The sequence below is a fragment of the Notolepis coatsorum genome, assembly GCF_963971535.1.
Source record: "Notolepis coatsorum genome assembly, chromosome: 16".
In the NCBI taxonomy this organism is placed as follows: Eukaryota; Metazoa; Chordata; class Actinopteri; order Aulopiformes; family Paralepididae; genus Notolepis; species Notolepis coatsorum.
The window spans coordinates 93,945,360-93,963,953 of NC_140180.1; the positions used below are offsets into that span (position 1 = coordinate 93,945,360).

Sequence of the window (18,594 nt, forward strand, 5' to 3'; positions counted from 1 at the left end):
GTATCGTTATGAAGTTATGAACGACACGTCTACACGCCACACGGCGGGCAGCCCTCTAAGTGTCATGCGCCAAAGGTAAAAACAGCCCGCCCCTGGCGGGCGGCAGGCTTTAGTTTCGGTCCCTGTGTATGTTTGTGTGTGTGTGTGTACGTGCATGTGTGCATGTGTGCATGTGTGTTTGTGTGCGTGTGTGCGTGTGTGCGTGTGTGTTTGTGTGTTTGTGTGTGTGCGTGTGTGCGTGTGTGCGTGTGTGCGTGTGTGCGTGTGTGTGTGTGCGTGTGTGTGTGTGTGTGTGTGTGTGTGTGTGTGTGTGTGTGTGTGTGTGTGTGTGTGTGCGTGTGTGTGTGCGTGTGTGTGTGTGTGTGTGTGTGTGTGTGTGTGTGTGTGTGTGTGCGTGTGTGTGTACCTTCATTTGTACTGAGTTCAATATTAGCGAACAGGCCTATCTTGATGATCTGCCACAGCAGACCCAGCACCAGGTGGATCTTCCCCTCCTTCAGGTCCTGAGCTCCGATGTTCACCACATGGCAGCCGATGGCAGAGGCGGAGTTTAGAGCCAGGTTCAGGTTCTCCTGTTGGGGTCAGAGTTACAGACTGTGTTGAAATTTCTTTATTGGGAATAACCCCTTGAGATGAAACCATCTCGTTTTCAAGGGGGTCCGCAAAGACAATACAGAGTTATTTGACAATAATGTATAACAAAAACAACAAACAACAAATAATAAAAAAAGAAAAAAAACTAGACAAAACAAAACAGAAACAAAAACAACAAAACAACAGAGTAAGCAACGCCAGCCAAGAAAATAAAGTAATCCAAAGATAAAAAGCATACAACAGTATATCAGCAACAACAACACACGACAAGAACATGAACTGTAACACCAGCTATGTTTAATCTATCTAATAATATTCTATTGAGGTCCAAAGCATAGGCAGATAGTCTCACCATGAGAGGACAACATATTTTTAAACAATTTAAAAGATGATGTTGATCGGATGTGGACAGGTAGATTGTTCCAGTCGGATGGAGCTTTAAACATAAAAGATTTTTTACCAGCTGATTTAAAGGTTTTTGGAACAGAAAAAAAGTGTTGAGTACAATGACGAAGTTGATAATTAGAAGTGAAAGGTACCATATACTGTTTAAGGTAATGAGGATAATTAAAGTAAATACATTTAAAAATAAACTGTAACCAATGTTGTTGCCTTCTTATTGTGGGAGAAGGGAAGTTGAGATTTTCATACATGATACAGTGATGAGTGTTGTATGAACAGCCAAGAACAAATCTGCATATACGATTGTAAATGGTGTTAAGCGGAACAAGGGTAGTTTTGGCTGCAATCATATATACTATATCAGCATAGTCCATTATGGGTAGTATGAGTTGTGAGATTCGTTTTTTTCTGACCGTAAATGTAAAACTATTTCTATTGCGGTAAAGAACACCCATGCTAAAGTAAATTTTCCTGATGATGTTATCTACATGACATTTGAAAGATAGTTGTTGATCAAGCCATACACCAAGGTATTTGAAGTGTTCTACTCTACGCAGTGATGAACCATCATGACAAGTAATATTATAAGGTAGATTTATTGTTTTAGATTTAATATTCTGAGAAGTACCGAAGAGCATTGCATAGGTTTTGGTTTTATTGAGGATTAATTTGTTAGCTGCAAGCCAGAATTGAAGACCATTAAAGTTTGATTGTAAAATTGACTGTATTTTTGGCAAGTTAGTTTGTGATGTGTAAAAAACAGTATCATCTGCGTAGAGTTGAACACTACATTCAGAAAAAATTAAAGGAAGGTCATTGATGAAAATAGAAAACAAAAGTGGACCTAAAGTTGAGCCTTGTGGCACACCTCGTTGCTGCATAGTTAAACTTGAGTTTAACTGGGTGAGGAACAGACTGACGGACGGACTGACGGACTGACGGACTGACGGACTGACGGACTGACTGACTGACTGACTGACTGACTGACTGACTGACTGACTGACTGACTGACTGACTGGCTGACTGGCTGACTGACTGACTTGACTGACTGACTGACTGACTGACTGACTGACTGACTGACTGACTGACTGACTGACTGACTGACTGACTGACTGAAAGCTCACTGAATGACCAACTGACTGATGTCCTGACTAGTTAAACTAACCTGTGGAGTGAAGACTAACTAGTTAAACTAACCTGTGTAGTGAAGGCGGAGAGCTTCTTCTTGTTGATGGTTCTCTCGTCGATAGTATCGGGAACAGACAGGTTGATCATTTTACTACAAAGGAAAAATAAAATGTTTAATACACTGGAAACTATGTAAAGGATGTAACGTTAGTTAGTGTCTTACCAGAATACTATGCCATTTCCTATGGCAGGTTAGTTAGCTAGCTAGCTAGTTAGTTAATTTATTATCACAGTACTATTTCAGTACAGTGTTAGTGCTTAGTTAGGTAGGTAGGTAGGTAGGTAGGTAGGTAGGTAGGTAGGTAGGTAGGTAGGTAGATAGGTAGGTAGGTAGGTAGGTAGGTAGGTAGTAAGGTAGGTAGGTAGGTAGGTAGGTAGGTAGGTAGGTAGGTAGGTAGGTAGGTAGGTAGGTAGGTAGGTAGGTAGGTAGGTAGGTAGGTAGGTAGGTAGGTGTAGGTAGGTAGGTAGGTAGGTAGGTAGGTAGGTAGGTAGGTAGGTAGGTAGGTAGGTAGGTAGGTAGGTAGGTAGGTAGGTAGGGTCTTACCAGAGTATTATACCATCTCCTACTGCAGTGAACAGAGCATCAGTGTTGGGGTTGACGGACAGAATATGTTGACAGTCTGGGTCTTTCGCCAGAGCGGCATTGATCCAGTTGGCAAATGCATAACGCTCCTCCTCTGAAACAAACAAACAAACAAACACACACACACACACACACACACACACGCATAATGTGAATTCACTAGTTTGTTTACCAACCACTGAATCAGTTCCTTCACTAGACTACTGTACTTACCTTGCTTTACTACAGCTGGTATAATTAGCCAACCTAGACTAGTTACATCATAAACTAGTTATTCTTATAAATACATTTACATTTAGTCATTTAGCTGACGCTTTTATCCAAAGCAACTTACAAATTGTGAACAAGTCAGCAGGAAGGGTACAACTCTGGCAGCTAAGGGTCAGTGGCATTGTTTGTCTCATTTCACACTTTTACAGTTTGGTATTTATCCCGCTAATAAATGTAGTCATACAGCTAGTACAGTAAATTTCTTACAGTTCTGTAGTAAAATCAGTTAACCAGTCAGTAAATTAGTAATTATATAGTTTTACAGTTCTGTAGTAATGTTAGTTATCCAGCTAGTAAAATGAGTAATTTAACAGTTTTACAGTTCAGTAGTAAAGTTAGTTATACAGCTAGCAAGGTTAGTCATTTTACGGTTTTACAGTTCAGTAGTGGAGTTAGTTATCCAAATAGTAAAGTTAGTAATGTTACAGTTTTATAGTTCAGTAGTAAGGTAGTTATCCAGTTAGTAAAGTTTGTAATTTTACAGTTTTACAGTTCATTAGTAAAGTTAGTTATCCAGTTAGTAAAATTAGTAATTGAGCAGTTTTACAGTTCAGTAGTAAAGTTAGTTATCCAGTTAGTAAATTGTGTAGTTTTACAGTTCAGTAGTAAAGTTAGTTATCCAGTTAGTAAAGTTTGTAATTCTACAGTTTTACAGTTCAGTAGTAAAGTTAGTTATCCAGTTAGTAAATTGTGTAGTTTTACAGTTCAGTAGTAAAGTTAGTTATCCAGTTAGTAAAGTTTGTAATTCTACAGTTTTACAGTGAAGTTAGATAAAGTGCTGTATTTGATCAATGCTGAGCTTGCTAATGTACCCAATAGTCAGGAATCAGATGTCTTGACTACTGTCAACTACAGCTAGTTAGTAGTTTAGTTATTTAGTCACTTAGTTGACTAGTTACTTTATTGACCAGAAAATGAATGGTAAGTTCATTCTTGCTCATTCCGCTAGGGCCATCTAAGACCACAAAACAGTTAGCTTGTTATCTGGCTGCTTAGTTACCTACTGAGATGACTACTAACCAGAGAAGGAATGTTGAGTTCCTACACTGCTCGACTCGCTAGTGCCCCCGACGGCGAGGATGCCTTCCTTCTTGTTGATGACTTTACGGAAACTCTGCGCCACGTGATCATTCTTCAAGTCCCGGAAGATCTACACACACACACACACACACACACGCACATGCACACGCGCAGACACACACACACACACACACAGACAAACACACAGGATCAGCATGTGGTGAAATGACTTAGGAACATGTGTGAATGAATGTTATATATTCATACTGGCCAATTGCGTCTCGCTCTGCCATTATGAGATCTCATCTCATGCACCTATTGTGCACGTGAAAAAGTTGCACATGCACGTCACTTGCACGTGACCACGCCTACTCCCGTGTGTGCCTACAAGACACAGGAAGTGGTCACGTCCACGCCCTTATTCGTCTTTTTCCAGCGTGAGATTGTTCATATGCATTTCAACCAGTGGAAATTATTATGAAGCGAAAGGAGAAATTAAACAAGGTTGGACTTTCGCCGGTTGTTGGTCAGCCCCCGGACCCTCTTCGGCGCGTCCAGACGGAACTTCGGCCCTATTCTGGCTGTCCTCGATTCTCGGCAGTGGACCGACGGACTAGGCGCGACGGTCGGCGGTCGAGCCACGTCGCGCTCAGGCAGGGGGGCCGACACCGCCAGGCTTTGGTACTAGCATGTTCACTACTGCTGGTTGTCCCGTGTGACGACCGGGCGGTGTGATGGCGCGGGGCTGTGTATTTGGATGAATGTGACACGTTGTTAAATGTTTTTCCATTTATCATGGCGCACGCAGCTACTACTAATTCTGTTGCTTTTCGGGACGCTGCTCCCACGTGTTGTCCTGCCGGGGCTGTGTTCAGTTCCCACCGTTTTAACCATTACATTGCTGTCAAACGGTATCTGAGGCTTGTCTACCCTATGCATTTAAGAATCTATGAATTGAAAATGGGGGACCCTGATGTAGACAAGACAAAAGAAATTCTCTGGTCTGCATCCCCTTAGCAGTTGTGTGTATTGGGCCGTGGTAAGTGTGCCCATTCTGCAATCTGTTAATAAAGTTTTCATTCATTCATTCATTCATCCCTTACACGGGTGGACGGTCTGACAACGGGGCTCAGGACAGGTGTGCCGCAGTGGAGGTTTTGACTACTAGTGAGGCAGTGCTTCACTAGTAAATAGAATTGGTCAGCAGCCGCCACTGGTGTGCCGTGCTTAGAGAAGCGGGTGGTATCGGTCCTTTGTCCTGACATGGTAGAGCGGTATCCCGCCCGGTAGCCGACGCCAAGGGGCGAGTCGGCCCGGCAGGTGGCTGAGTGGGCTGTTGAAGCTTATACCGCCGCAGTACAGAATTTAGCAGCAACTCGATTGGCTGTTTTTCGGGCAAAAATGGTGTCGGGTGATGGGGTCTTAGGACTAGCCGACGTCAAAACCATCGCACAAGGTTTTGAGGTTATTCAGCTTTTGACCCAGTCGCAGGCAATAACCGCAGGGAGGGCTAGGATGCTGTCGACTCTTGGAGGAGGAGAGGAGGGTTCTCCTCCTCAGGGCTCCCCTCTCCGTGGATGGACTTTTTGGTCTGTCCATGGAGGCGCGGGCGGTATTTGACCGGGGCCCCACGCCGCCCCACACCGCGCAGCCAGAGGTGAGAGCACGGTCTCACCAGCGGCTGTGGCGAGACCCCCGACCGGCAGCCATGTGTCCCCCGCCTGAGGTACCCTGGACACAAAGAGAACAGGTTATCACGGTGCCGACAGCCTCGGCGGCCGAGGGATCGGCTGTATTAGATGGGCATGTCCTAAAAAAACTTTGCCATCTAGCTGTGTCTAGCACGCTCTCCGTTCACTCCCCCCCCCGCTACACTCCGGGATTCAGGGCTCTGTTGTGTCCCCTCTGGCTGCGGGCCGCGTTCTTCCAGTGAAGCGCAAGCGGCCCCACATATCACTTCTCATGGAGACAGGGGCTGACACCCAGCTGCTAGCTAGGCCTGGGTCTGTCTATGAGAATGCTGTACTGTCAGGAGGCTCCCGCACCACACGTCCTGTGTCTGTGTTTGGTGAGCCTGGTGTTGTATCTGACGACGGAGCAGGGTTCCCTGTATCTAAAAGATTTTGTCAGAGGGGGAACTCTAGGCCCAGGAGGTCGCAGCGTGGGTTCCCCCAGCCCCGCCCTCGCCAGGCCGGTTACTACGTTTGTGCCTCCCCCGTCCAGACTTCCGATCCCGCTGTGGTCAGTCAGGCACGCGTAATTTGGGTGGTAGTAATATCACTACAGGGATGGTGTGTAGGGACTCACCCTATCGGGCAGCGTGGGGACCACACACCATGCATGTCCAGCCGCAGAGCAGGCTATTCACCGGGGGTGATGATCGCTCCCCCCGTATCAGACCGCCCCTTTTTGTCGGGGTCCCCCTTGGGTGCGATTGCCTCGTTGGTAGAGTCAGGGTGCGATATCCCGACTCCGCGAGACACCTTGCTCGTGCGGTTGGCGAAACCAGGGTTTGCAATGCACAGCGGGAGGGACCGGGCCACCTGTCTACGAACCGGCGCCAGTTGGCGGTGGGGGCGCTTTGGGATTTTTACCACGTATGGCTACAGTACGTGTGGATGGAGAGAACGCTGAGGGCGGGGCTTGTGTTACAGTTTGCACACCCCCACCCTCCGTTTTTGGATTTGGTACAGAGTCCGCGGCAGTGACAGCCCTGGCCGAAGAGATTCGTTCTCTGGTGGCGAAGCAGGCCATCGTCTTGGTCCCATGGGAGGACGCGATGAGTGGCATTTACTCCCGATATTCTCTGGTGCCCGAGAAGTCGGGGGGGTGTCAGACCCATACTGGACCTGTCCCATGGAAGGTTCAGAATGTTGACCGTCAAACACCTGTTAAGCGCTGTCAGAGTGGGAGACTGGTTCACCTCCATAGACCTGAAGGATGCATATTTTCACATCCCGACCTTCCCTCCTCACAGGATATACCTACGCTTCCTGTTTCAGGGCATAGCGTACGAGTACCAGAGGCTGCTGTTCGGCTACTCTCTGGCTCCTCGCATCTTCACCAAGTGCGTGGAGACCGCGCTGGGGCCTCTGCGTCGTCAGGGGATACGAATTTTATTCTACCCTAGATGACGTTCTGGTCCTCAGCCGGTCAGAGGAAATCGCCAGGTCTCATACCAGGCAGGTGGTGGAATTCCTCACCAGCCTTGGTTTTGCTGTGAACTGGAAGTAGAGTACTCCTCTTCCCAGTCAACAGGTGGAGTACTTGGGCTTAATTCTAAGCTCAAGGTCTATGTGGGCATCCCTCTCAGAGCGGCGGCGAGAGGATATTCTCGGTGCGCTCAGGCGGTTCCGTCCTGGCAGGATGGTTACGGCGCTGTCCGTGATGCGCCTGCTCGGTATGATGGCATCTGCTCAAGCTGTGGTCCCTCTTGGCCTCCTCTTCATAAGGAGGATACAGAGGTGGGTTTTTCAGTATGAAAATATACTCTGTGAGAGTCAAGTGGAAGCAGCTGAAGGTTCCCATGTCAGTACTGGGGACCTCGCCCACTAGGGGGGGGCCTGGGGCCCTCACCAGCGGGGTCCCCATGGGCAGGAGGCTGTCACACATCACGGTCTTCACCGACGCCTCCCTCACGGGATGGGGGGGGACGTGTCGGACCGACGCAGTAGGGGGCAGCTGGCAAGGACCATGCTGCCCGGTCTTCACTACATAATAATAATAATAATAATAATGGATTAAATTTGTACCGCGCTCTACATTCGTGAGAATCTCAGAGTGCTTACAGGAGATAAAAACAAAAGTTAAATGAATATATCAATGTGTTGGAATTTAAGGCAGTGCTTCTAGTGCTCAGACAGCTCGGCCATCATGTGATGGGCGAGCATGCTCTGATCAGGACGGACAGCACGACGTTGGCGTCATATATCAACAGACAGGGAGGAGTACGCTCCCCCCGTCTCCACCGGGCGGCGGCCGATTCGGTACGTGGCGGCCCGGGATTCTGTACGCGTTCCCCCCCATACACCTGATAGCTCAGCTGTTGGAGCGGGTACGTCAGGAGCGCAGGACTTTGATCCTGGTCGCGCCGAACCGGGGCACAGCTGTGTGGTTCCCGGCCCTGATTCAGCTCTTGGTGGCCCCGCCGTGGCCAGTTCCGTGGTCACCGCGGGCTAGGGGTGGACGGTATGGTCTAAAATTTATATCACGGTATAATTTGAAGCATAGACGGTAACGGTATATATCACGGTATCATCGTTTTTGATAAACATTTTTTTTTTATTTTATATAATTTTTTTTTTTTCTTATAAAATATATATATTATATAATTAGACTTGTACTTGTATTATCTGCGAGACATCGCCACCACGCAACAAGCTCCACTGTCTGTGTGTACTCTAGTAGCCTCCAGCTACGGCCAGGTTTCCCCGGAGCTGCACCTGGACCTATACTCAGTAGCCTCGAGCAGAGCTACGGCCAGGATTCTCCGGCGCTGCACCTGGACCCTATTATATTGGAATAACGTTAGCAAGCCCTCAGCTCGAATACGCATCGAATCAGTGTTATAAGACATTGATATCAGGAGCTATCCGGCTAAGCCGGATATATAACGTTAATACAACGCCTCAGTGAATTATTTAGTTCAATGGGACATTTCGTTTTGAACGGTGAACTAACTCGCGTTAACGTGAGCTAACGGCTAACAGGTAGCACACACACGTCTCTCTCTACTAGACTTTGTGGAGCGTTTGTTGATGTCAGGAGCTATCGGTAGCTGGCCGACTAGATACCGTTCGGTTAGACAATGCCTCATCATGTATTAAACTAAAAGTGAATAGTTGACTGGGTCATTTTGTAACGGTAGCTAAGCTAACGTTAGCTCAGGGAGACGCCGCCGACAGCTGAGCTCCCGTGTCCCGTCCCACTAGACTACTAGATCCGTGTTTACATGCGTGCGGTAGGGGCTGGCACGCCCACTGCGCGAAGCCTCCTAAATAACTTTTTCCAGTTCGCACATATCTATTATCTATGACTAATTCTATCTATTTTTAGGGGCAAATGCGAGTGAAATAGTCGCGCTGTGGTTACATGACGTCATTGGTATTTTAGAGCTGCACTACCGGTTTAGACGGTATAGTCAAAATCCATACCGTAGAGCAAATTCATACCGTTTATACCGTATACCGTTTATACCGTCCACCCCTACCGCGGGCCCTCTCTCAGGCACGCGGAACACTGTTTCTGCCTCCTGTTCTGGGGCAGCCTCTAATGGCTTGGCTGCTGAAAGGGTGAATCTGGAGGGGATGAGTCTTAACTACTACTGTGGTTAACACCATCCAGAACGCGCGCGCTCCGTCCACTACCGCGGTTTACGCAGGGAAGTGGCGTATGTTTCGAGAGTGGTGTGAGGTTGGGGGCCTGGACCCGGTGTCATGCCCCCTGGACTCAGTTATGTCCTTCCTCCAGTCTATCCTGGATAGGCGGTCGGCCTCGACAGTGAAGGTATACGCCGCAGCTATATCTTCTTGTCATGTGAGCTTTGAGGGCAGAACACTGTTCAGCCACCCTCTCGTGAGACGTTTCCTGCTTGGCGCACGGCGTCTCAAGCCTGTGGAACATGCTCTGTCTCCAAGGCGGCGCCTCCAACTGTTCCTGGAAAGGCTGTTGGGGGCCACGTTTGAGCCTCTTGAGCAGGCGCCATTGGATCGTCTGTCTTTAAGACCGCGTTCCTTTTGGCCATCACCTGCGCTAAACGCGTGGGTGAGCGGTGTGCTCTCTCGGTGCGGTCAGAGTGCCTGTCTATTCGGGCCGATAGCAGTGCGACTCTGAGGCCTAATTCGGCCTTTGTGCCAAAGAATATCCGGAGCTCTTATCGCTCCAGGGATATTGTGCTTCAGGCGTTTCACCCTCCTCACACTAGTGAGTTGGAGGCAAGCCTTCACCTGTTGTGTCCTGTCCGTGCGCTGAAGGTTTACCTTAATCGCACGCAGGATCTCAGGGCTACCGATCAACGGTTGTTTGTTACGGTGGCTATCACGCGGGTAAGGCGCTGTCCAAGCAACGCCTGTCACATTGGTTGTGCGAGAGCATTGCCCTCTGCTACACTTTGGCTGGACGGGTTCGCCCCCCAGGCGTCAGGGCACACTCCACTCGTGGAGTGGCAGCCTCCGCTGCCCTGTTTGGGGGGGCCTCGGTGGAGGACATCTGCGCTGCGGCCTCCTGGTCCTCCCCGGGCCCTTTTGTTAGGTTTTAGCTCTGTCTCCCAGGCAGTCCTGAGGTCCGGGACCTCTCCTGCATCCCGCCATCAGGTGGGCTAGCAGGTGTGTGTGGGTGTGGACCACAGAGTGCTATGTCACACGTGGTCCCGCTTGCACTGTGCGTTCTAGGGTGACTGGTTTACTTTTTCGCCCATTGGTTGTAGTTGACTGCCTCCCCCCCTTCGTTAGGACGGGCGGGTGGACGGGACTCCCCTTCTCCCTGGCAAAGGCTTATGGGCCCTCAGGGGGTGCATTTGACACGTCACACGTCCGCTCTGCCCCCTTTGATCTCATAATGGCAGAGCGAGACGCGATTGGCCAGTATGAATATATAACGAAGGTTATCCTATAACCCTAGTTATATGAATACTGGCTGAGCGTCTCGCTCTTCAGCGCCCTGAGGACCCTTGGATGTTTTTCCCTCATGGAATTCAGACTTGGAAGGGCGTGGACGTGACCACTTCCTGTGTCTTGTAGGCACACACGGGAGTAGGCGTGGTCACATGCAAGTGACGTGCATGTGCAACTTTTTCATATGCACAATAGGTGCATGAGAGGACATCTCATAATGGCAGAGCGAGACTCTCAGCCAGTATTCATATAACTAGGGTTATAGGATAACCTTCGATACATGCTTTGTCACCAGCTAGGTTTATTAGTTAGTCCCTTAGTTAGTCAGCCTTAATTCATTAGTTAGTCAGTCAATTAGATTTAGGGCAATTAGGTCAGTCAGTTATTTGGTTAGTTAGATCATCACTTAGTCGATAATTGTTTAGTTAGTACATCAGTTAATTCGATTATAAAACAGGCAGGCAGCTAATTAAAATGTCAGGTAAGAGTTTTGTTTTCAGTTATAGTTTGTTAAGAATCAGTTGTTCAGTCATTAATTTATTTGTTACTTAGTCAACCAGACAAGTTAACCAAGTGGTCAGTCTAGTTAGTTGGTTAGTTAGTATGTTAGTGTTACCTACACTGGTAAACTCGTCAAAGTTGATCTTGTTGTCTTGGTTACGGTCCACCTGTTGGATGATCTCTCTGATCTTGTATCCAGGCAACGGGAGGTTGGCCTCTCTGAAGAGGTCTGTGAGCTCCGTGTCACAGATGAAGCCATTACTGTTAGCATCTGGAGAGAGAGAGAGAGAGAGAGAGAGAGAGAGAGGAAGAGAGAGGAAGAGAGAGGAAGAGAGAGGAAGAGAGAGAGAGAGAGAGAGAGAGAGAGAGAGAGAGAGAGAGAGAGAGAGAGAGAGAGAGAGAGAGAGGTCTTTATTGCCAAGTAGTTTTCACATACAAGGAATTTGCTTTGGTCATTTTCGGTGCGACATTAACACTTTGAATGCCAGCCACGCTTTTTGTCGTTAGTTCATGCCGACATTTGAGTGCCCGCCAACGCTATATAGCGTTTGTTTGTCGTATTCTTTTTTATTGGCGATTTGAATTCATATTTCATCAATCGAGCCTCAGGTTAGTGTTGCAGACTCTCTCTGAGCTCAATTGGGAAGATACCACCCCCTATCGTCTCTCCCTGTGTAACTGCACCCCATTACTTTAGACTGACGAAGGGGGGGGGGGGGGGCAGTTTCCTCATTTTACTTTTCCTTCGAGCCAACTGAAGAGACCAAGTGATCGCCGGCCATCAGAACAGCGTGGACTATGTATTTACAGTACCCAACACTGTAATCAATAAGCGTGATCGATATTTGGAATGGCGATCAGGAATTGGAATAATCTTAGGTAAGACATTTATTTTACCAGTCTTGGGATAATCAGAGCTATTTTCACCTATCGTTTGCCCTATGCGTGTGTGTGTGGCTGTGCGAGCGATCAGGAAATGAGATAATCGATATTTCAGCCCGCTTCTATAGCGTGCATAAGTACACATATCGCTGCTGTCGGAACAAAACCTCATAACTAAATTTTTTTTATATATTTTTTTATATAAATCAACTCCGTAGATCATCCTCCATATGTGTGTGTGGGTTTTACAAAGTTTAAACAATGGGAAAGCATTAAACCGATCATCTGTCTAAATCTCCTAACTCTATTCACCCTCAAATCTGTGTTCGTTTTTTTCATCTGCTGAAAAGTTGGGTTTTTGGAGTTATGAGGTTTTGTCCCGACAGCAGCGATATGCTATCGATAATCTAGCGTTTATTTGAAAACGATTCATAAATAGGCCGAAAAATTACAACGTTTTTGTGTATCCAGAATATTCCAGTAAATGCCTTTTTTCCTTGAAAACAAAGGATTTTCAAAATGCTATAAAACGGAAATGAAGCGATTAAAAAACAATCCGTTTCGACAATGTTGACTGCAAACAAGTCATTGATAAGCGACGGGCAGATTAGATACATAGCCATAATTTAAGACAGAGATTATGCGTTGTTAATGGCCGGCACTGAAAGTGTTAGGCCAGGGCTATACACTGTGGTCAAGTATATTTAATAACAATCTTCTCCTTATTGGACAACAACCTATTAGATACCCTAGATGGGAAAAGAAAAGCATACACACATTGGGGGATATCTTCGATAACTCTGGTCTCCGCTCTTTTCAGGATATATCCAACGGATATGATCTCCCCAGAACCTCCTTTTTCTTTTATTTACAAATAAGAGCAGCTCTGAAGGCTCATGGCGTGCCATGGGACACTCCACTAGTGCATCACCGCTTTCACAAATTATTTTATGACAAAGAGACATCGAGAGGCTTCGTTTCTGACTTTTATCGCCATTTGCTCATGTCCTCGTATAAAGACCTTCCTCTGGATACGATTTGGAGAAAGGATGTCCCGGAGTTGGATGTAGATTTTGATTGGGATGCAATCTGGGAAAATGTTCAGTTATCCTCACACAACCCAGATCACCAACAGATTCACCTACATTTTATTCACAGTACTTATTTAACCCCTAGACGATTTAATTCAATGGGTCTCAGACTTGACTCTTTATGTACCTTGTGTCCAAACGGCGCCACAGGTACATTTATGCATATGTACTGGGAATGCCCCCCTGTTGTGAGTTTTTGGGAACATGTTACATATCAGCTCTCAAACATTTTCTCTTTAACCATACCTGTATCTCCTTCTGTATTGTTATTGAATGATCTCTCTCAATTACCGACCTCTATACAGGTGAAAAGACTCATTTTGGCCGGCCTCACAGCCGCAAAATAATGTATTGCCTCACGTTGGTTTCACCCAGACAAACTCTTCCCGAAGGTATGGTTTCTCACCTACCTTGATGTGATCTATTTGGAGATATCCACGGCACGTGTTGTAGGGGTTAAGGAATCTAATATCGCAATTTGGTTGGCTGCAGTGGCAAAGTTAAAAGAACGCATATAAGTTTGGGAATTTGTTTTGATTTGTTTTGATTTTTGTTTTTTTTACTGAATAATGTATTGTGAGTATGACTCATGTTGAGGTCCTTGGGTGAGCGGGGGGGGGGGGGGAGAGAACAAGCGAGTGTCCATGTAGGATGATCACTGTACAGTCTGTATCAGTTATTGTCTTGTCATGTGGTGTTAAGTTATTGTCTTGGGAAGTCTTTTTATGTATTATTATTGTATTGTTTGTGATATATGTTTTGTTTCATGTTGGAGAAAAAAAAAGAAAGAAAAATAAAATAAAAATATTTGATAAAAAAAATGGGGGGACGTGTCTTTTCAGTGCCAGCTTCTTTTTCTCATTTTGTTTCAATGGAAAATGTTGTGCTGTTGTTTTCTTCTTGTTACTGTTTTTTAATTAAAGGGGAACTATTTTACTATTTCTTTCACTATTTGGGCACTTTTACACAATTCCTGTGAGTCTATGGAACACCTCTGTAATATATATATATTTTTTTATTCATTGTTTTGTATTTCTAATCAAGTCCTCAAAAACAGCATTTTTCTACCTCAAGATCTCGAGCTGTTTTGAGCCTGGGTTCACATAGCTAGGAAACAATGCTAAACACTCAAAAAGGCCATTTATAAGATAGTTCCCCTTTAAAAAAAAATTTATTATCTTTTTCCTCCTTCTTTTTCCGATTTTCTCCCATCCCAACGTTAGTCATTATGCCAATTCCCAATCCCCTTCCTGGTTGTTGCGCACTCTACCCCCTACCGTCGGTTCGGGAGGGCGGAGACTATCACATGCTTCCTCCGACACATGTGTACCCACTGCCCAGCCCACCACTTCTTTTCACCTGGCAGCGCGGACTCTCACTGGGAGTGTGTAACGTGTGGAAGGTCACACTACCTCTCCTAGATCCTTCCCTTGCTGTGCAGGCGCCCCGACCGAACTGTAGGAGTCGCTGTTTACAACGACCAGGACCCACCCTCGCCGGGTTTCCCACCCGCTAACACTGCCAATTGTGCTAGTATGGACGGTCGGCCAACCCGGAAGCACCACAGCTGGATTCAATCCCACTGTCTCTGTGGTGGTAGGCAGACGCTTAGTCCGCTGCGCTACCCGGCTGCCCTCTTCTTGTTACTGTTAAGTGAAAACGTGTCCAAGTGAAAAACATTTTGTCTCCACGATTCGTCGCGTTTCTGAATGAAACAGGTCGTTTGGGCTGGATTTGAACTAGCCTACCCAAAGATAGCGACAAGATCCTTTTTAGTAGTTGGCGCCGAGGAGAGTGGCAGCCTTTTCATAGCAGCTCCCACCCCCTTTACTTCTTATCCCGTTTACTACTTTCTTACCTATTCTTTTTGTGATTATACTTACTTAATAGGTGTATAAGTGACTGTGCGTTGCTTTAGACCAAGTTAAGGCATTTGTAACAACTTCTGTGAAGTTAGCTGAGTTAGGCAAGTTCGGTCGAGCACAGCTCTGAACAATGGACAACAACACCGGCGGCGGGCTGGTTTACCCGCGGCAGGACAACAACAACAACAACAACAGCAACAACGGCGGGCTGGTTTACCCGAGGGAGGCTCTCCTCTGCTTTCGAAACAGAGTTGCAGAACCACAGAGGAATCTACCAGCCGAAATAAGGATTCGCAGACGGGGAAATCGAGCTGGCACGAGCGTGAAGGACAGGATAAAGGACAACAGGAGATTCAAGCCTTACCTGCCCGCTGTCGTCATGGGGAACGTGCGATCGCTGGTCAACAAGACCGACGAGCTCTCAGCCCTGATGATCAACCAGCGTGAGTACAAGGAGGCAAGCCTACTGTGCTTCACCGAATCCTGGCTGAACGAGAACATCCCGGACAGTGCAATAGAACAGGAGGGCTTCACGGTGGTGCGCGCAGACCGGAGTAAACAGAGCGGCAAGCGGAGAGGCGGAGGGCTTGTTGTCTTTGTTAACTCCAAATGGTGCCACCCGGGGCACATCACCATTAAGGAACGTATCTGTTCCCCCGACATTGAACTATTGGCACTGAGTCTGCGGCCATACTATTTACCGCGAGAAATAACACACGTCCTGGCTCTCACTGTTTACATCCCACCCAGCGCGGCGGCGGCGCAGGCGAGTGACGTCATACACTCCACCGTCGCGGCGCTTCAGACAAAACACCCGGATGCATTTATTTTTATCAATGGGGACTTCAACCATGTCAGACTGAACAAGACCCTGACAAACTTCACCCAGTATGTCACCTGCAAAACCAGGGGAGACAAAACTCTGGACCTCCTGTATGCTAACGTGAAGGAGGCTTTCAGTGCGACTTCCCTGCCCACCCTCGGCCAGTCAGACCACAACCTTGTGAGGCTTGTATCCACATACACGCCTCTCATTAAGAGACAGCCTCCGACCACCATGTCTGTCCCACAGTGGTCTGACGACGTCGAGGAGGAGCTACAGGAGTGTTTCAGGTCGACAGACTGGGATATGTTTGAGAGGGCTTACGGTGATGACATTGATGGACTATCCCACTGCATCACAGACTACATCAGGTTCTGTGAGGAGAGCATCGTACCCACAAAGAGGGTACGCTGCTTCTCAAACAATAAACCCTGGATTAGCAAGGACATTAAACACCTGCTAAACAGGAAAAAGAGGGCCTTCATGGCAGGGGACACTGAGCAGGCCAGGGCTGTCCAAAGGGAGCTCAAAAAAGAGCTAAGGGCAGCCAAGGTCAGCTACAAGGACAGGCTGGAGGGCAGACTACAGGCCAACAACACCAGGGAGGTGTGGGCGGGGGTCAGGAAGATCACTGGTTTCAAACAGCAGGGCACAGCTGTGGAGGGCCCTCCAGAGCGTGCAAACGAGTTCAACTCGTTTTTCAACCGCTTTGACCAGAGTGGCCTCCCCACACCCCTCCCCCCACCCATCGACACCAGCACCAGATCACACCTACAAAGCAGCCCCCCCACCCCCCACCCACCCACACCCATCAGCAACGGCACCCCACCCCCAACACCAGCAGACTGCCCACCACCCCCAACCCTGACGATCACAACCAGTCAGGTCAGTAGGCAGCTCTCCAAAATTAACGTAAACAAGGCCAGAGGACCGGACAACACCAATCCCAGGGTGCTCAAGGTATGTGCAGAGCAGCTGGCAGCACCGCTCCAGCATCTTTTCAACCTCTCCCTGAGGCTGGAGAGGGTGCCCCAGCTCTGGAAGACCTCCTGCATTGTCCCGGTGCCCAAGAAGGGACGTCCCAGCACCCCCAACGACTACAGGCCAGTCGCTCTGACGTCACACGTCATGAAGACGTTTGAGAGACTGGTCCTGCAACACCTCAAGCCCCTGGTGCGTGACTCCCTCGACCCCCTGCAGTTTGCATACCAGGCAAACATCGGGGTGGAGGATGCCATCATCTACATGCTCCACAGAGCGTACACGCACCTGGAGAAGCCGCGCAGCTCAGTGAGGATTATGTTCTTTGATTTCTCCAGCGCCTTCAACACCATCCAGCCGTCACTGCTAGCGGAGAAGCTCTCTGCGATGCAGCTGGAGCACGGCTTGGTGGCCTGGATCAAGGACTACCTCACTGAGAGGCCACAGTACGTCAGACTAAAGGACAGTCAGTCTGACATACTGGTGAGCAACACCGGCGCCCCCCAGGGAACTGTGCTGTCACCCTCCTCTTCACCCTCTACACCTCAGACTTCTGCCGCAACTCCAGCGGGTGCCACCTGCAGAAGTTCTCAGACGACTCCTCCATCGTAAGCTACATCACCGACGATGATGAGGAGGAGTACAGAGCCCTGGTGGAGAGCTTCGTGGGGTGGAGCGACAGCAACCACCTCCAACTCAACACCAGTAAGACCAAGGAGCTGGTGGTGGACTTCCGGAGGGGCAAGAAGAGGCCCCCCCCGATTCCCATCTCCATCCGAGGGGTGGATGTGGAGATGGTGGACTCATACAAGTTCCTTGGGGTACACCTGAACAATAAACTGGACTGGTCGGACAACACAGAGGCCCTCTACAGGAAGGGACAGAGCAGGCTGTTCTTCCTGAGGAGACTCAGGTCCTTCAATGTGTGCAACAAACTGCTGCAGTCTTTTTACCAGTCTGTTGTGGCCAGCATCCTCTTCTATGCTGTGGCATGCTGGGGAGGCTACATCAACTCAAGGGACACCAACAAGCTCAACAAGCTGGTGAGGAAGGCTAGCTCCGTGGTGGGAGTCGAGCTACCTAGACTTGAGGTGATGGTAGAGAGGGGGATGATAAGGAAGCTGGATGCCATCATGGAGAACCCCTACCACCCCCTCTACGACGAGCTAGTCAAGATGAGAAGCTCGTTCAGCCACAGACTCATCCCCCCCGACACTCAACTAACCGCCTCGGACAGTCCTTCATACCAGCGGCCATCAGGCTCCACAACAGTGGGCAGCGACTAGCAGCCTCCAGGCCCCACAACAGGGGGCAGCGACAGCGACTGCTACCAGACATTGACCTGGGACTTATAGGAACCCAAGGGGGACAAAGTAGACTACCCTGGTACTTTGATTAATGTATACTCAGTAGATAGTAAATTATAACACTACCTCATGCATACTGCACCTCATGTGACACTGTGAATAATGTGAATATTCCTCAGCTAGTCAGATAGTAAATTATATTGACCATATTGATCAAATTGTTTACACTGCCTGTGTTGTCTTTTACTACCTGTATACTGTGTTGTTTTACTACCTGTACCCCTCCCCCCCTCCCCCCCATGCTGCTATGATGCCTGAATTTCCCCAAGGGGATCAATAAAGGAATATCTTATCTTATCTTATCTTAAGATGGAGTCCCTTGTTGGAGATACTAGATTCTCATCAATCTGTGAATTCTGCTTTGAGTTGGAATTTCCCATCAAAACCTTTCATATTGATGTGTCCGGAGAGATCAA

At 48.0% G+C, this 18,594-nt stretch overlaps 1 protein-coding gene across 1 annotated transcript in view; it reads right to left on the reverse strand.

Moving 5' to 3' along the window:
• The window catches only part of LOC311242734 (plastin-3-like), a 40,525-nt gene that overhangs the window by 13,724 nt on the left and 8,207 nt on the right, over positions 1-18,594 (reverse strand). The window contains exons 3-7 of the mRNA XM_084331748.1: positions 11,289-11,440; positions 4,058-4,187; positions 2,729-2,861; positions 2,194-2,275; positions 407-572 (exon numbers count right to left, since the gene is read on the reverse strand). Coding sequence (XP_084187874.1) covers positions 407-572; positions 2,194-2,275; positions 2,729-2,861; positions 4,058-4,187; positions 11,289-11,440 — 663 coding nt within the window. The remainder of the gene's footprint in view (positions 1-406; positions 573-2,193; positions 2,276-2,728; positions 2,862-4,057; positions 4,188-11,288; positions 11,441-18,594) is intronic.